Here is a 20,175-nt window from a genome sequence, read left to right on the forward strand (position 1 = left end):
TGTGTAGAATCCAAACATTCGTATGCGAAAAAGCAAACTTGCTGTTGTTAAGATTATCTGCATAGTCATTATTTTTCGCCCGTCGTTGTGCTCTGTTCCGGAGTAAATTATTTTCCTCGAAATTCTTGTAACTTTTATTATACAAAATGTACAAAAATCGACAGCAATCGTGAATTATTAATATGCATTTAATTACGCAGCGTATGTGCACTTTTAAAACATAAATTGTATTCCAATGAATCGGTTTCTATCAATAGGCCTCCGTTTCACAACAAGCTGCAAGTCCACCATCGTGTGGTTATTGCGCACCAGCGTTAATCCGCTTTGTAACACAATATACATGCGAGAAGAACTTGTCTACATCACGACGCAATAGCCGGTGAGAAGAGGCGGAAGTTGTCGATCTAACCTAGCTTAACCTATCTCTTCAGTTCCACATACGCCAAATATATTTATCCATAGTTAGACAATAATTAGTAAATACTTTGTATATAATCGTTAGACTGAATCATGGAATCGTCCACACCACAAAGAGATACAGTCCGAGACTAGGTTTCAAACTTCGGGTTTTTTAAGATCCATGAAGAGCGCGCATCGATTATTGAAAGAAATAACTATATCTGGAAAAGTAATGGGAGAAACATGAGCCAGGGCACGTTCTACGTTTCTTGACGTTTTATCAATTCGGAACCTCGAAATTTCCCAGTTCATGACGTTTAGTGGGCGCCAGACGCGTTGCCTTAGGCTACCTGTTAAGGGTCCCACACCGAGTGCCTGGCGACTGTAACATAAGCGTCTCTGGACTTTTTATCAACCCTTACTGAACTACACATTAAGATACCTAGCATTGCCTCGCTCCCTCTTGGATTCAGTCCTAGCTGCATAGCCTAATGCATGCATTTTTGAGGCAAAACCATCAGTCTTCATCGAGTATTTACCTAGTAATACATCACTCTATCGGAGCACACTTACACCCATGGTATCAACGACGCGATTCAATGAGTACACTTTTACTCTATTATAATCTTTTTTGGTCAAGTTACTTTGCTCCTTTGAAATTCCCGTTCAGTTATACGTTGACATTTAACCGAGCTATTAGACATATTTCTATTTAATAATTCGAATTTCACGTAAAATTAATTGTAACGTTATTACATTTTTAAATAACTTAGGTTGTTTATTAAATTTTCATTCCATTTACACCCACCAACGAAAATATAATACAAGCGCTTCGTAAGAACTCGCTCTTGCTGACAGGTATTTTGAACATTAAATCCTCAATGCTTTTTTGCTGCATTGAACGTAAAAGAGAACATACGTCGATCACGTGATTCGGATGGAATATTTGTTCGCGAAGGATGATTTAACAATAAGCCGATCATCTTATATGAACGGCATAGAAACCGTCTGTGGCGTCTACCACAATTTGTTATAGATGTAACTGAATATATTTTGTGCTGACGGCAAGCTGCAAATTACAACCTATGTGTGGTACAAATTATGGATAACTTATCTTCTGATAAAACAATTTTTGCAAATTATAATTTTATTTCTTATTTTCTTATCGTGTTATCGCGGTTTTATTTCGACCTAGCAACATTTTTTCAAATATCATGTTAATGTAACATCCTGCACGGTGCTTAATTTTTATCCCTCTTTTTATTTTATACAATTCAACAACGGATCTATTGTGTCTTAAGTGATAATTCAGTTATCTGTGCCATAACCTTTGTATTGTACAACAGTTCTCCGTTTTAACTAGCAAATTTAAAGCAAGAGCAGGGAGAATATTATATGCGCGTATTTCCAGATAGCGATTGCCGATCAAATATTTTGGCGAACAATTTGATTCGGTTTTTAATTTCCTCAGCAGGTTATTAAGAAAAAGTAGAAACGATGACGTAGGTACATATAGATACTTATGATGAAGTAAAATTGCGTTATCGAATAATCCTCACGTGATATTGTATCTGATAAAAAAAGCATACAGTTTAATTAAGATTACATATATGTGTAATAATTATTAACTGCGGGTAAGTTGAATTCTATTATTATACTACCATTTCGAGCTGCGGTTATTGCAACGTCACGACGATGGCTCATTCCTGCAACCTATAGGTACAAAAGTTTTTATTCGTAATTTTCTTTTATTTGTCCGATTGTAAATATATGTTCAACGTTATATTTACATTTCTACTTCTCTTTCTCTTATTGTGTATATTTTTTTTCATTCTGACTGATCCCTAACCTATAATCTTTCGATCCATAATGGCACTAACATTTATTACTTACGAATTTTGAATTCGTTCATTCACCGAGACACACTTCATCGAACTCATTCCGAAAATCTGTTAATTTGGTATACCAAATATCATTCACATCCAGCATCCAAGCTGAAAATAATGTTCATGAAGAACCGTATTACACTCAAAGCGTAGATGAATCGGTGACCAAACTGCAAACAGAAAGACCTGGCTGCTGCCTTGATATTGCCAACCAGTGCTAATTGTTAGTAAAGCTATGTTTAAACCAGCCAGTATGTATGTACAACCAGACTTGGCTTTCAGAAGCTGGGGACGGATTTATAGGTTGTACCTCAAGTACCTCTTGTATGAATCTCCGGAATATTTCTTAGTATTCTTAGCTGAAAATATGAGATCAAAAGTATGTTGTTGAAGCAAATTTTTTTCGCATCTGCTTTCTCGTTCGTTAAATTACTGCAGATGATTTTTTCTGTATAATTTATTAAAGTATAAATAATGAATTATTCCGTATTTGGCAGCAAGTTACACTATTATATGTGTATAAATGACACTTGCGAATGAATTTATCAGAATAGGTAGATACATTGACTTCCATTGAAACTTTGGAACTATAAATGTCACATAAGTTATACACACATGATTCTATTATTCGTGCTATCTATATCTTTCCCAGTGTTACGCAATATCGTACCTTCTAGTATACATATACTTTTGACTATCTCTATACTTATTTGACACACTTATAGAAATAGCGTCTTGACAATAAATCTCGTAGCTCTGTGGATTCAACGGGATGGACTTTAATCCTACAATTTACATTTCTAAAACTAAACCCAGGCTATTCTATTATGTATACTTACTTTTTCTTCACTTACATAGATCTACCTATCGCTGCTGTAAAAATATTACAAAAGCAGCAAAAATAACGCTGTTATGTGAAATCTGAACTATTTGCTAACATGTGAAGTAACTCTTTTACAATTCAAGAAAACCGAAGGCTGAAACGTTGATCGTCGTGAGTCAAAGTACGGTGAAAAATAATATTTCAACGATCACGGCATTCGATTTACGGATAAAAAATTACGGTTCTAAAGATTCTCGACTCACATCGATTAGCGTTTTCCTCCTTTGAGTTGTATATCTATGTAAAAATTTGATCTCAGGGTGATGGAAAGTTCGCTAAATTAACCTATTTAATATTATCTTTACAGACGCATGGTTTAACCCAGAAAGACTGAACCCCAAAGGTAAGAAACGACGATATATGTGTTGTGTGTGTCTCTTAGAACATCGTAGTACGGAACCTTTCTGTTTCTATGAAATATATTTCCAAGTCTGTATTGCGTAAGATTAGTGAACCACAAGTTCACTACTTTTATTTTCCACGTGCATGGTTCATTTCTCTTTTCCTTGTGCAGTAGGAATTGGAGAGAAAATACTGAAACAAAAGGGATTCACTAAGTTTATTCGATGCTTATCGCCAGCTTGAGTTGCTTTGTTGGCTATTTGAAATCCAAAAGTTTCACCATTATTCTAGCTTTTCACTGTTCATGCACATGTAAAATAATCGAGGTGTGTGTTAATGGCAGTTCTAATGGTAGTTTTTTTTCCAATTCTTTGTCAAATTTTAACTAATTTTGAGACAGGCATTTTTTCTAATCTGTGTAGAGCATCTACTTTTTCTTCTGTTTTTTATTTCAATCAAAAGCATCGATTAGCTTGAAACTGGGTCGAGTATCATTTGCCCGGTCGCTAGACAATTATTATCGATGCAGTTTCCTTGGAATCGTCGATAATGCAGATTGGAACATCGCCAGAATACCAACCAAATTTTGGCGGAAAGATCATTAAGGATAAAGTGATTGAAATACGATTTGTCGCCCATTTTCGATCCGCAGTTTTACCCGCGTCAGCAATTCTGATGCATCGTGAATCCTTTGTTAAAATTGTACTATTGAAATTTCACCTTTCCGACTCACGTAATATGAACATACATGCAATTTTTTTTCTATATTACACTTTTGCACTTTGCATCCAGGCAACGTTTTATCATGATTAGTCAGAGCGATTAGTTTATCAATGATAAGTGTCATCGTCACCGTGTATGTTAATGGGGCAGGTAACATAATCGGGTTAGTCACTCGAGCGAAGTCCAGATATTTCAATCTAAACAGATAAATACAGTAGACATTAATCAAGTCCAATTAATTCAGCAGTATAACAATCAATCAGTTGTAAATTTATTTACGAAAATCAATCATTATCGTTTCAGTTTACAAATTGTTGCACTACAGACGCTAGAAAAATTTACTTAGTACTCAATTGAGACATTTTTATTCGGGCACAAATGGTTTTCGTACTTCCTGGTCTTCGCAATGGTTGCTATGCTTAGCAAACCGTGGCGCCATCTGCAGTCACTTGGCGTTATTCCGACTTTAGAAAATATGCTCTCTCGGCAATCTAGCTATTCGCATTTCATTTGTTACCCGCACTGTTGCCACATGACAGAACATAGAGATATTTTTTTTTCTAGTCTTCGAGAATATTTTGTATACATAATAATATCCGTAGATAATTCGTCTTTCCAACATTTATTGAATGTCCTTATAAAAATATTTGGCTTCCGATCCTCTAATATGGAAGATAATTTTTTAACTACCCGCTCCTCTTTTTTCAGAGGAAAAGTAGTAACAATAGAAGTTATTTAAGGCGTGTTTAAGGTTTAGAGAATCACTTCTCACCATTTTTGGATGAAGTGATAATATCTGGAGAATAGGTCAACGGATTTCGATGATTTTGGTCTCAATCGACGTGACTCTTGATCTTAGGTTAGAACTGATGAAATTTGGATTCGAACGGTCTGATAGTATTCGAGTTATTTTAATGATAAAAAAAAACATTTTACATGTTTTCTGTCTTATGTCTTATGGGCTCGAAACGCACCCCCGCGGGAAGTTCTTAGGCTGCCCCATGATCAAGGTCAGCCAAAATTACCGCTTGCTAATACATACCTGACATATAACTTGTATGCAGGATCGATTTGTATTCACAATAGTAATAACTAAAGTTCCTTTCGCGAGTTACGTTCGAATCTTAATATAAATCGTTATTTTTGGTAGGCTTATCGATCGGTTATCTCCTTCGAATTTGATATCGAGATTATTGTTGTGATAGGCATAATTGCGAAAATCAGAATCATACTTCTGATCAACAAGGTTCCTGGTTCTTTATTACATCGTCACTCAGTTTATAATTAAATCGTGCGTTACGTAATTCAACGTATAAATTATCACCAGTCGAAATACTCGATTATCTGTACAACCAGGAAGTTGAAAAAAGTGTTCCAGAAAATTACAAATAGAATTTTCTCCATAAAGAAGCAGTAGTTTTAAATAGTATAACCAAATTACCGGTAGACAGAAAAATAAATAATTACTGCTCATCTTAGATGAAATAATAATCTGTAAATTTATCTATAATATATAACAGGTAAAAGGAATATGTAAACATGTATGATATATATTAGTAGTTATAATATAATTAACAGTTATAATATATTTAGGTTAGAGGAATTCCGATTTCCTTTTAATAAAAAACAGACCATGCGCCCGTGAAGCGTTAATTTCCGATTTTCAACCCTCTGACAGTCTTCAAGTTTGCCGGAGATTCGGTCACCGAAGAGAACCCGGACTTTCGCCTTACTTTAGCCCCAAACAAGTACCGCCCATCGTTTTATTCACGCACGCACTACTAGCAAAGAAGAGACTTAGCAGAGGTTCGTGGCCTGGGCAAATGGCGGCCGCAGACAGTGTCGGATGAGCTGCAGCAGGTAGAAGAAGACCGTAAAGCCCGCAAGTGTCGTTCGCAATCTGCGGATTCCAAAGTTCTAGCGTTGGTTTGCCTCGCCTCGGTTAAACTAAATATAACTCGACGTTGCCAGGAACGTTGGTAATCTGCCAATTCCTCGTGCGGATCAAACTAGGGGTGCCTAATTCTTTGCCGGGAGTCGCTTTTCGCTGCCGGTCGATCCCAGCCCGTGGCTCTAAATCTGTGCCCTATTAAGCTTTGTTTTCAAGTTGAGGTGCTGCTGATTTCGCGCCGAAAATTGCCGGTGAAAGACTGTATTATCCATATTCTTGTACCATTGTGAGACAATCCCTTTTGTGCGGTTTCGTGCCTTCGACATGGCTATCACTAAACCGGAGCGTAAGTAACACCACTTTCATATTCTTGATTCTCGCCTTGTAAAATTTCATGGCGCAGCGATAATTTTCTTCGAAACCGTGGTGTGAACAGATTATTTTATAAGCTCATCAATGAGCAGGTTATACGGTAGAATCTCTACTTCTTCACTTCCATTCCCCCACATGCTCTTTGTTCCAAGCCTCTTTCCTTCTCATGACTATTCCAATCATGATTCATTGAACAAGAGCCGTTGATGATATCATAGTTGGGAATAAATTTTTAGTACCGTAAGTGCCATTCTACAGAGTACTGGGTTCACAGTTTTCCGACTGTAATAATGGAACGTTTGACTCGTTACTAGACAGTAATCATCGATCAAAATCGATCTCGTTGGAGTTGAATCATGTCGATTTCTCAGTGGCATGGATTCGACACTATAAAATGTGCGTACTTTTGGAAGGAACAAACGCCTTTGTTCAATTTGAAAAGCCACTCGTGAGGATCTTCCCGATACATCATGCAACACTTATCTCTCCACTTGCAAAGTTACTGTGCTGAGGATGTGATGGCTGCCATGCCAGCTGAAATATCCTACTTTTTTTGATCTTGTCGTTGATGGCGTATGGCTTCGGGTTATGAGTAGGCCACGTTAGCGAGCAGAGGATTAGAGATCCAAACTGTTGGAAAGAATCTGGCTATCTGCATAGGCTCCTCGGCGTTGAATAACTCCACGGCCGGTTTTGTCAATTATTTGTCTCCACTCTCTACAACGTCTATTTTTGCTTTTGCACGATTAAACATTTTCAATTTTACTCCGTTTATTTTGGGGACCCTACAGCGGCTACCGCTGTTATATAACACGGCTAACCTATAACTGCAGAAGCTTGAACAGGCTAGAGCCCGGTCTAATTCACGTGCTTAAATCGTGGCGAAGTTGTAGAAGAATCTTTTTTCATTTTGACGTCTGAGAGAAAGCTGCTCTTCTTGTTGAACTTGGTTGAACTGTACGGTTATCAAATTACTCACAGTTTTGCAAGTGACTTCATCGTGATTCCCTGAAAGTAACGTTTTGCAGAATTATTGAACTATTAAAAGGTGGAATAACTTCTTCCAATGTTTGCGTGCCGCAAAATATGTTCATGGATTAATTTTGTTAGAAATTATTGGGGTAGAAAATCAGTTTATAACATTGGATTTCGAATGGTCATTGACAGATCAGATTTGTTACAGCTTTCGAGTGATACGTAGGATTCGACGTGTAATGTTGTCTCGAGCTGGATCACAGCCAATCCAGGAAGCTTGAAGTATTCCCACACAGAGCAGACACGATTGCTCTAATTGCGTTTATAATTAGCGAACGTCTAGCCAGTGTTAAGTCGGTGATGAAGATTCGACGAGTCATTTTTCAATCCAAAAAACTATCAACGGTCGATTTACTGACTAACACACTCACAATCAGTCTAGTTGCGTATCGTCCGATAAAACAGTGCCTTATCTTCGTTTTCAGGTTTACAGAAAAAGAATATTCAGAATAAAACTTGTACGAGTTGAAAACAATCTTTCGTTTTCAGAAAATACGTTGCAATCAATTTCCCAGATAGTGCAGGAAATAATGCGGGGTTCTCTGTATTGTTTGATATTGGAGACGGGATTACAGTATATGCAGGTCAAGTACTCAATACACTATTTTATCTGGGCAAGGAATTCGAGCCAACCTGTGTCAACCTTTCAAACACCTGGTTTGAAATTTTTTGCTATTTCTTCTTCCTTCTTGTAGGGTTGATAATTTTACGCCAAACGTCTTCCCCTTTGTTTCCAGTTGCTGTGTCCCTTGCCACGTCGCTGTTTTTCGCAAATTTTGGTAGTCCTAAAATGTTAGGTGCCTGTCCAGAGCCTTTTGCGATAAGATGCAAGTAATATTGCGTTATATAGTAGCTTTTTCGTAAATTTCTTATGAATGACGCGTCTTTCACGAATTTTATTCTCATGATTTGACGGGGCAGCAATAGCATGATTTGAAATAATGTAAATTTGTGAATTTTGCTCAAACTTTTCTATTTTAAGGGGCTTGTCCTGGCAGCGATACAGTCGTACAAGCACGTGTGTCGAATCACCGCATTGCGGCATAGTATATTGTGTAACAAGGAGGCAAATTCTGCTTTTCGGGCCGAGCGTAAGTTTGTAACAGGAGTCGTAAGTGAGTACGCATACGAGCCGAAGGCGAATATTGCAAATACGCCAGGCGAAAATACTTTTGTCTATTTGTTGCACACGATTCTTTCTGTAACAAGAGTGTGTTACACGTTTTTTCGCGAAGCACAAAGTTGAGGTTAGGGTCGCGTAATGTCAGATGTAGTCGCGACAGCGCATGCGCGGAATACAGAGAAGACCATTTTTAACTCCTAGGACTTGAAAGTGGTCTTTTCAATACTCCACGGATGCGCATTCGCAAACTCACTCGATCGTCATAGAAACGGGTACTTTATGTAAGGAAAACATGCATGGAAAAACGTGCAAAACATGCTCGCGTCGTACAAACATATTGTCAACTCAGTTTTCGGGTTTTATTATATTCACGTAGTCATGTGTCTTGAACTACTCTGCACAAAAACATAAAGTACCCATGTCGATAAAATATATTCTGACTTTCCACGATTCCAAACCTTATAATATCCATATTTGAACTTGTCAATCTTTTCGTAAATGGCATCAGGACATAAAACAATATTTTATATCTATATTTGTATTTTTGAGGTCAAGTTCCTTATATCAAATCGTTAAAATTAGGTTTTTTTGTTCAATCGTTTCACGAGAGATGCAGCGATAAACTGTTTCCACATTAGCCCTTGAGTTAAATATAGGTGCAAATTCGAAACAAACCCAATTAAAAGTAAAGTAGCTGGTATTTCAAACAATAAAATGATTTTTCTCTATGTTCTAATAAATTCTACGTATTCAGTCTTTGTAACTGATTGACGAGACAGTTCGAAACCTGGAGTGAATATTCAACTTTCATCGTCGGTAATTTTTCCCGATTGACGTTTCATCTTCTGAACGAGGTCGAATTTTTATTTTCTCCAAGTTCGTTTATTCAGCTTCAGGCAAGATGTAGATGTGCCACCGAAATATCGTACGATTGACAATTACCTCCATGATGCGAGAAGATTTTGCTCATGCACTCATTCCGGAACTGACAAGACTCGGTGTATATCGAGAGACGCGTGGTCGTAGCTGGGTCACGTGACGATGTAAAAAAGACACGTGGCCCACGTGACGCCAACCGGTCGACCCGGTCCGTTTGAACCGCGATGCAACCGCCCCGGCACCGCTTCGAACCGTTGACGTCGAACAATTCGAACGTTCGGATTCGAAACGGCCAAAGGGTGGGGCGCTCAGCGATGAACAGCATCGCCACTTGCGGTCCGACCGTCAACCAGCAACGCCACAGTTTTCATTAACCGGCTATTTAGTCTCTCGACATACCTGCACGATCGGTAGTGTTTGTAGAATCATTCATTCTTGTGCACTAAAACCGCGTCAACATGGTGCGGAAGAACTTGTCTAGGCAGCCTGTGCATGTCTTGCCGGAAAGAGGACCCGGTGAGTGTCTTTCATTTTCTACATCTACCTCGATTTTTATTAACTAACTTTCTTCACTACTCCGTGTCCTCCGGCATTTTTAAATCTCTAACCACTTTCTTTTTATTCATTTCCTCACGTTCTCGCGCGTCATGCGTCCGAACATATGGTGGTCAATGCTCGACTCACGTTATAATCTTTCTCTGATAAAGTTTTTCAACGACGAAATTATTCTTAACCACATCTCCGGCCATTCGTCCATCGAATTTCATTTTCTGCAGCGTTTCAGTTCCGAAATCTAATCCATGGAGATCAAAATTCTTACCTTTCTATAGTACAGTAATAAAGGTTCCGACCATTCTGATGTCAAAACATTCATCGAAAGTTAGTTTTATTCAAGAATTCTAAATCTGTCCGACGAAATGATATCAAAGAATTTCGCGCATTATACATATTCGATAAATTGGAAAACGGATTGGTCAATTTCTCTACAACTTACAATTGACATGATAAAGGATGCTTATTATTATTTTATATCTTGCACTTTCGATTTTTGATTGCAACTCTCTAAGTCAACTTTCACAGTTGCTTTACAGATAAGTCCGTGGTAACATATGTTGGGATCAAATACCTGCGCCTGCAATTGCCACGTTCTTGTCAATGTTCATTATAAATGCGAATTGGGGCAGTAGTTGTAAATATACACTAGTTATAAAGAGGTTCGCACGTCAGTGGTGATGATTTGTTGGTTCGGTTACTTTTCTTCTCACACTTTCTTTTTTTTGTTTTTTCTGGCTTTCTTCCGCTAATTGTCACTTTCATCTTACAATTTCTTTTCAACTTGTCATTTTGAATCATTTTCTATTCAGCTTCCAACGTTTTTTTGTTATACATTAGGAAGTTGTCGAAGGTAAAAATTTCTTACATCTCAAATCTCACTCGAATCTTGTCATCTGTTTATGCGTAATCGCTCAAATCAGGCAATTCATATTTGTTCGGGTTAGTAAAAAGAGATAAGTTTTTCAGTATTCTCGTATTTCACGGTGTATCACTTTCACTGATTGTTACCATCACGTGTAGCTCTGATCTAGGTTGTCTAATAGTTATTTGATCTCACCAGCTCTGCGGCCTTCACGGTCGTCTCGTATTTGTGCATTATGAATGGAGGAACGGAAGATCAAGTGTTGGATTGAAAAAATTTAGAGTTCGTATATCGTAACATTGGTGAATTAGGATTAGGTGCAACATAAAACACCTGATTACTTATTTCGTTTCTGATCATTCAATACTCACCAACTTCTGAGCGACAAAAACGAAAACCAAAACTTTCGATAATCACTGCATGAACAAGATGTTCTGCTCTTGGCACAGGTTTAAGTGATTCTTCAGAATGTGTAGAACCTTAGTATTTTTATTTCTACGATTATTATTTGTACAATTCGAATTTCGAACGTAGTGACGTCACATCCTCAATTCTGACAATAAGATTCTACACTGAGAAAAGAGTTTACATACTGTTAACAAACGTCTATTTTGATATGGCGAAATAAAGGTTTCGTTATTGTTATCAACTTTTAGTTGAGCTAGATATGATTTTTTACCTATTAACAAAATTCTATCGATCATTATTTGCCTTGAGTAAAATTTGATAATAATAACGAAACATCTATTTCGCCATATCCAAATGTACGCTTGTTAACAGTAAATAAAATCTGTTCTCAGTGTAACTCATACATATTCAGGTATAATGATAAACCGTTAAGAACACTGGAGAACCAGTTCCACTGGCTACGAATGAACTTCTCCATACGCTGCGGATATATAGCAATTGCATATATTATAAACTGGGATCGCCGTATGTTACACGGTTATTTTTATTAATTTCAATAATTTTCTACCGTCTAAATGTATTATGAATAGAAATTCGTTCAATCATCATCATTATGTTTATAACATCGACAATAGTTTGTACATCAGTTCAATTCGTGCCTCTTACTTGTGTTTGGCATCCAAACGGGTAGCAAAAATTATAACAAATAAAATTAATCAAATGAAGGATTAAAGTCTACAGCTGGCAAGACGTTGACGTCAGTATACAAATACAAAATTACTTTATGTGGGCAACTCGGAGACGTTTAATTATATATTTAGGTATTTTCAAGCAACCCGGGTTAACTGGTACCGGAAATTTGGAGAGTATTCAAATTCGGACCTTGTATTTTTTCTCCCGGATAGACAATTAATCGGTTCTACAACGAAGGCCTTATTAGACAATTCTGTTGACAATTAACCGGGCTGTGCTTATAGCGAGGTAAAATCGCTATTAGTCTCTACTCTCGCTGGGTCTTAAAATACGCCGACCATTCGACCTTGCGACGCCTTCAGCGTCCCGGCAGTTTCGTGTAATACCAACCAACGTGGGCGACTGCACGTCGGCGTCCCCCAGGAGGAAATATTCCTGTGGTTATCTTACCGGCGACAAAAACCAGCCAGGCTTTGTCGTTGGGTCGAAAAGAAGAATCGGTGACTCAATCTTCGAGCGTTTCTGTCGTTGGTAGAAAATCATCAGGAAGACGCACGATCAGTCGGTTTAGCTCAATCACGCTGAAATATTTCGGATCAATTTAAGGGTTTCAAGGAGTGATTAAAAACGAAAAAAAATCGAAACACAGAAATTTCCATTTAATACACAGACTGTGAATACGAAAAGATAATTCTGGAACTTAGCATCCGGTAGCTGATGTCACCTGCAGACTGTAAAACTAGGGTCACGTGTGTAGCACGTGTTACGTCATTCCTGAAGGATATTCATTGGCTTGGTATTACAAGTAGTAGAATAGTTATGGCAGAGCGTCATAACGGCACGGAATAAACTTTAATTCACAGAAATATAGCCGAATTTTTAACGCTAAAATTTCCTTCAGCTGTTGCTGAAATGCTTTCAACAGAACTTTGAATGTACTGAATATCAAAAAATAATTAAATAACATTATACACTAGGGTGTTTCGGAAAAAATCTTATTCTACTAAATTAAAAGTTCACATTAAATTATAACTATGTTATGAGATTAAATTAATAATGAAAAAATCGCCAGATACACTTGTCAAACATCAACTGGAGACATAATATTACAAGTGTGGGGTCTTCTCTGTTACGTAAATTGATATTATGATTGATATAAGCAATAAAAAAACATTTTTTTAGAAACATAAACTCAGAAAAATGTAAAAAAGTTAAAAATCAACCGAGCGAAATCTTCCACATAACGTAAAACGCTCATCTTTTCACAGAATCTTTCTTTTATCCTGAACAAACTTTTTAGGTTGTGTCATGGTCGAAAATAGCAAATTTTTTTTTTTCGAAACATCCTGTTACATACACTTCAAAACCCAATGAAAAGGGTACTCGGAAAACATTAAATTTTTAGTCGACTTTGGCAATGTATTTCTACTGCGTCAGTTCATGTAGGTATTCGTCACAAACACAATTCCATGTCTTGGAACTATGAAAGGTCGGAACAGGGATGCCCTCAGAGGTACATGTGGTGGAGAAAAGAGTAAAAGTAACTCATTCTGCGGTTGTCAACAGATTGAGGATAAGAAAGCCGCTAAGAATAGCCGCTTCGCAGCGAACAATTTCAATATATGGTTAAATCTTTTAAGCTTCGCAACTCCTCCTTTCTAAGGCATATATAAACAGTAACCATTTGTTTCATGACGCGACTCATTTTCGGTTTCGTTACAACGTTAGTGGATGCAGTCCAAAGAGCATAATTCGAAACTGCGGCCATAAAAATTGCAAAGATTATTTATAGGTCTGGCGATATCAACTTTTCACTTCTGCGACCTGTTTTTACATATGATCATGCGTCTTGAACAACTGCTGGATCAGCGAAACGTTGCAATGATGTGAGATAAACGGGAGCATGAAAAGTCGAACGCGATAGCAATTGAGACGAGTTGAAGAAAGCATTGCTAACTCAAAACGAGTACAATTAAGTTGAATGTTGATCGTAAAGTATTGTGTTTTCATTTTCAGTTGAGGCCCTGATCTACTGGCGCGACCCTAAGAAGTCTGGAATCGTATTCGGCGTGACTCTTGGAGTGCTCCTGTCTCTAGCCTACTTCAGTCTAATCAGCGTGCTGGCCTATCTCTCCCTCATCACCCTGACCGGTACAGTCGCTTTCCGCGTATACAAAACTGTCCTGCAAGCAGTTCAGAAGACATCAGATGGGCATCCTTTCAAGTGAGCGTCGGAATCGGTTGATGTTATTCAGGGAAGGAATTCCCGCGGCGGAATGGAAGATATTGAAAGACTCTTTTTTCCAGGGACGTTTTGGATGTCGACCTCAATGTGCCAGCTGAAAAAGTCCACGACATCGCTGACGTTGCAGTTGCTCACGCAAATGCCGCCATTGCTGAATTGCGCAGACTCTTTCTAGTTGAGGATCTGGTCGATTCCCTCAAGTTCGGTGTTCTTTTGTGGTGCCTCACTTACCTCGGTGCTTGGTTCAATGGCATGACCCTTATCATCATCGGTGAGTTTTAACGACATCATCCACTGGTAGTTTTTGCCACCTTGAAGGTAAATTAATTATCCGATTATCGACCGAATAGGACCGAATATCGTTTGGATAATCGAAAATTCGGATATCCGAATAGCAGTATTCCGTTGGAGAAAAACGCTGATACGATGAAAGTGATAGAATATATTTACGTAAAACCGATTGACGTGTCAAAAGTACATTTTATCTATTTCTCTGGGACAAAGAAAAGGATTTCCTTCTGCTTCACAATGTCAGCTCATATATAACAAGATGTAAAATTCCATCTCAAGTCTTGTTTTTGCATAGCTCTGCAACGGATGAAAACTAATCGCCATTCAGATAACCGACGGTTCGAATAGTCGATGTTCTACTGTATTGGCTGTTAACTTTATTACCAAGCCCAGAGGAAAATGTTTTCTTCGAGTACATACATGTGCAAATGTATTAACCATATATATCTAAGATACACTTGACTTGGATCGTTGTGAAAACAATGTAAAGTTGACACACTAATTTTATAGCATTTTAAACGTTTTTTCAGGTGTGGTCGCTCTGTTCACGTTGCCGAAAGTCTATGAGACGAACAAAACGCAGATCGACCAGAACGTCGAACTTGTTCGTGGAAAGATTAACGATTTAACTTCCAAGTACGTATCTTTCATCGAATTCTTGTTCTGAACCTTAAATGAATGAGGTTTATACCAAATGATGTGGCAAATTTTTATGCATATTTTTTTTTAGTTTGTACTTGTTCGATTCAGAGGTAATACACTAGACTACGACAATCCATTTTACAACGGTTATCACTGTGATCTGTAATAATCTGATAAAAATATAAGCCGAGTTTTTGGTAATCCGCGCATCGGTGAAAGTGGGGCAAACAAGTCACAGGTTGTGGCGCAAAATGAGAGTCTGGTGGAAAAATGGAACAGTGATGCAAAATGGGGTCCTGGATGAAATTGGACCTTGTGAAAATTGTACAAAGTCCAATTTGTTCGAAGGAAAAAACATTTTGCCCCGCTTTCTCCAAATTCGACAAAACTTTGACAAGTTTATTTTCAATTGATTGGAAAGTCAACCTAACGCTGCCTGAAGTAATTTTATTTGATAGCGAATCTGCATATCCTCTCTTTTTCATCCGTCACTGGATATCGAAGGCTTTTGAAAATCGGTATCACGAATCAAAATCTTCTTCCTGCATAGGTGGAATACAACGTACAGACACGTGTTCGGTTCCAGCGATAATCTAGCTACCCAAAATCCCGAGGATTCCAACCCTCCCGTTTCCTTCCTACCATCAACCATTTTCTCGTTGGCTGAGAACCTTGAAGAGAATTCTTCGCCACTCGCCAGTCATGATGAAAAAGATATCCTTTGCCAAAGCGTTGATCGGGTTTTTCAGAAGCAGATGACAGCGGCTTTCAACCGTCTGATCACTACGGCGAAGTTGTGCGACGACGAGTAGGCCATTTTTTTCATCGTTTTACGCTCTCATCGCTCTAATTAAACTGGCTTATTACTGTTTTAAAGTTTCATAATTTCGTCAAGTCGAAGTCAAGTTTTGTTAAAACCCTGACGGACTGTTAGACGTTAGGAATCTTGCACCAGGTTTTGCCAAACCTTATCAAGTTGATTATTATTGTTTTACAGAGTGAAGGCAGCCATCCCTATTGGCAAGAAGTCCGAGCCAACGAAGGAGGAGTAATGAATTGAAGGGGGGGAGGATAATTCATCGAGAGTGCGAATTCAAACGAAGGAGTCGCTAAGTGTGCGTTGTGTGTTGCGTGTATGCTTGTGTGAATGTATGTGAGGGTGCGAGACAAAGCGAGGAAGGAGAACCTTCAAAACGTAAAGTTGGGGCTCCAACGATGAGGAACAGTAAGCAATGCTTGAGTAGAAGATGGAGGAAAAGAGTGGGGCGAAGAAAAAAACCTTGAGGAAGAAATTCGCGAGAAACGAAAATGGTTTAACCCATTGAGATGGCTTTTGAGAAAATCGAAGATCGGCGGGGGGCAGAAGAAGAAGAAGAAGAAGAATGCAGCCAAGTCAACGTTCTTTTGGCCCGCGCATATACATGATATCTAAATATATGTATACATATGTATATTCCTCGAAGAATATGTGAAAAAAGAAAAGGAAAAAAATTAAATTATAACAAGTAATGAAGTATCGTAGCGATTCATTAATTAATTAATTATCAACACTTATTCGTTGTTTATGGTGGTAACATACATACATACATATATATATATATGTATATATATATATTATATATTATATATATAAAATTAGAGAGCTATAAACTGCGATTGGGGATAATTTTAACAATTATACAATATATACGTCTTCTTTAACGATTTTATCTTCCTCAATATAGGGTAAAAACCCTAATTTTGCGACAATTTTTAATTGATCAAATTATCATTACAGGTATTTATTATCTGTCCTACTTCGAAAACATCTTTTTTTTTTCTTGTCTTGCTCTTCTCCGTACCTAATTATTACTCTCTTACACACTATAACCAAATTCCCTCACTACTCCTCCTTTCCACCCTGCATGCCCCATAATGAAATTCATCGCACCGTCACGACCACTTGAAGAGGAAAAAAAAATGGAAAATAATTGAAAGAAATAATCATGTATTATAAGATGATATATAAGAAAGTTAAGTACACTCCTTTTTACGCAACTAAAAGAAGCTATTTAAACTTAGGAGATTTATTATTATTATGTCCCTATATATATATTGACGCGTTGTATACATCAAAAGCTTATGCCGCATGCTACGCGTCCGCGACTGTGTTAAATATATGCGTTTCCACCTTCTTATATGATCGAAATCCAGCGCAAACGCGCCTGACGAAATTGTGTTTTTTTTTCCTCTTTTCTTTCCTAATTTTTATCGGTAGTTCTTAAGACATTATATTATATATCGATCGAGCGTCACCGAGTTTTATTTGTTATAACAAGAAAGAAAAGCAAGAGTAAATAAACAAAATGAATTTAAAAAGAAAAAAAAATTGGCGAGTCAATATATCTCCTTATATACATTCTTATTATTATTGTTATTATTATTATTATCATCATTATTATATTATGAGCGTTGCGAATTAATAGTTTTTATTATTATTACGAATTATGGTGAAAATGATTATTATTATTATTATTATTACGAATTATTATTAATATAACTATAGATATACACACGTAATACATAAATGAAGTAAATATTGAATTATAACGACAAAAATAAACATGTGTATACATATGTTTATACATATATAAACATATATATATATACATATATTTATATTTATTACGGTAAACGATGAAGGTACAACTTTACATTATATATATATATATGAATATATATATACATATATAAATATACACATATGTATGTGTATAAATGAATTTACTATCTATGTATAATAATGTTGCGACCACGTGTTTTGATGGGAGAAAAATAACAAGAAAAGAAAAAAAAAAGTTTACAGCAAAGTGTTATAAGAATTTGAATTGTAATACGCGTACTGCTTCTTGACGTCTCATTACTGCATCTGCATCTGCACGGTTAATTTATAAATAAACGATATTGATAATAATGATTGTTGCGATTATTATTATTATTATTATTATTATTATTATTATTAATATTAAAAAAAAATCTTTTCTTTAACTACGGCTGTATAACATGTATGGATAATTCCAAAGATAACGAAATCGCGAGCAAATTGTTCTGAAATTTTTTTAACGAAGTCGATTCTTGAACCCGCACTTTCGAAAATCGCTTTACAGACATCGCTTTACAGTTTTTGATTTCGTAGGCTGTAGTACCACCTACAATGAAATCTGAATGTCGTTAGTGTCGGCGTATAAACTTTCCGATAGATTTTTTCACAATGTGTGCCTGGTACGTTTATTTTAGAAGTATAGAGTCGAGTGCTGATTAATGGGTGCAATGACCCACGTGCTTGAAAACGAACGACGTCTATTTGTGCGATTTCATCTTGTGTCTCTGGTAATACCGCGAAAATTGATTTCGCATTTCTCCGCAGCTTCAACAGATTCTTATTCTCCCGGTGAACGCAACGCGGCGCTCAATTCAGCGAAAGTAATTAAATTTAGAATATATTTCTATATTTAAGTATTGATATATTTAGGTTACATAAACCGATGAAATTCATTCAACGCCGTATCCCTCGAGTATGAGCCGAGGTTCTACAGAGGTCACCTAAGGTCGTTCGAACAACCTTGTCAAGAACTTTAACATCGGATCCGGAAAAAGATTGGAACTCTATAACAATGCTGTACAACTTCATATTTTACGCTTCAGATCATATTTTTATCTAAAAGTGAATAACAGCCACCAATGACAGAAAAAGAATGAGAAAACAATAAGTCATGTAGCGGTATCATAAAAATAGGTGAAGTTCTGAGTGGTAGATCAATCCGGCTGAAAACAGTTCAGTGACAAGTCTCACGCTGCTTTTGTTGCAATAACGTACTGTTGTATTCATCATACACCGCACCGTACCTAATAAATCGATTCTTCTGCATAAGTTGTATGTTCTAATATTCAAAGATATAACTGTACAGTTCAAGTACACGATCTCTGGTCGTTTGAAAAAAAATTTCGCGGTATTATTCAACCTTGGACTGTGTAAATATGATTTTTTCGTAAAAAGTTGAATTTTCCGATCGCGTATGGTCGATACTTGTCATATTTTTTAAATGATCTGAAAAACACAAACATGTCAAGACCGTTTTAGTACCATCTCACCATTCAGTGAGTTTTCACAATCAACGATCATGGAGCACAATAAATATATTCAATGATTCTCGGATAGATCTATAAATCTGCAAATTCTCGTTCATTTGTTATATCCACAAAACAGTATATTCAATATATTGAGATCCACTATAAAATTTGTTAGAAAGCGTTTCATCTGTCATTTTTTTTCTTTTTTTAATAATAATCAAAGTAAAATCATATTGCAAGTAGTACATCTAGTGGAAATTAATTATCAAGAAATTGCAGCACGAATGAAGCTGAGGAGGAGAAGAGGCTCTGTAAATAGAAAACGCATTTTCCGTTCAGTTGCTGGCTCAAAAAGAAGAAAACGGAAAAGATGGTATTTTTAATTCAGTGTAATAATAAATATATGAGCCCTGTTAGCCACACTCAATCCATGAAGAATTTAACAATAAGTAAATTGTATTGATTTGCGAAAACGTTAAGAGTGTCATTATTCTACACAATTTAATGCTGTTTGCCTTCGAAATAGAAAAACGAAAACATTTCTTAATTTAAAGAAAATCAGGCAGTTTGTAATAAACGCTAGCATAATTTCGTAATTTGATAACTCAGTTTTCGATTAATAGTGTCATTCTCCAGCCACAGTTTGGAAATCACTCTTGTCCGTTGATGAAATGGGTAAGAATTCATGGACGTGAGGTTTTGGTAAGCTGCACCGTCAATTATCCGTAACAACACTCTCGTTGTCAGTTGTGGCATCGAATTTGCGCGCGACGTTTTAGTTGGTATCTTTAAAGGCGCATGCGCGACCTTGCGGCAAGGTGACCGTCTCCATCTCG

The 20,175-nt window shown here is 36.9% G+C and overlaps 1 protein-coding gene and 1 long non-coding RNA gene across 7 annotated transcripts in view; one reads left to right on the forward strand and one right to left on the reverse strand.

Annotated features, from left to right (window-relative positions):
* LOC124174832 (reticulon-1-A) overlaps positions 1–18,182 on the forward strand; it is a 45,831-nt gene extending 27,649 nt beyond the window's left edge. For 2 of the 6 annotated variants that reach the window (XM_046554373.1, XM_046554376.1), the window contains exons 2-6: positions 3,476–3,511; positions 14,068–14,275; positions 14,359–14,567; positions 15,118–15,223; positions 16,227–18,182. In XM_046554373.1, the coding sequence (XP_046410329.1) occupies positions 3,476–3,511; positions 14,068–14,275; positions 14,359–14,567; positions 15,118–15,223; positions 16,227–16,281 (614 nt within the window). In that variant the 3' untranslated portion in view covers positions 16,282–18,182. Of the gene's footprint in view, positions 1–3,475; positions 3,512–6,293; positions 6,471–9,859; positions 10,050–14,067; positions 14,276–14,358; positions 14,568–15,117; positions 15,224–16,226 lie in introns of those variants that run through there. The other 4 variants (XM_046554375.1, XM_046554377.1, XM_046554379.1 and 1 more) reach the window with 3 other exon arrangements.
* Positions 1,968–2,467, reverse strand: LOC124174842. The gene is made up of 2 exons (XR_006869012.1): positions 2,293–2,467; positions 1,968–2,112 (listed from the first exon to the last, which is right to left on the reverse strand). It is a non-coding gene; the product is annotated as an uncharacterized LOC124174842 (long non-coding RNA).
* Positions 18,183–20,175: the final 1,993 nt, after the last annotated feature.

The sequence above is a fragment of the Neodiprion fabricii genome, chromosome 2 (genome assembly GCF_021155785.1).
Source record: "Neodiprion fabricii isolate iyNeoFabr1 chromosome 2, iyNeoFabr1.1, whole genome shotgun sequence".
Lineage (NCBI taxonomy): Eukaryota > Metazoa > Arthropoda > Insecta > Hymenoptera > Diprionidae > Neodiprion > Neodiprion fabricii.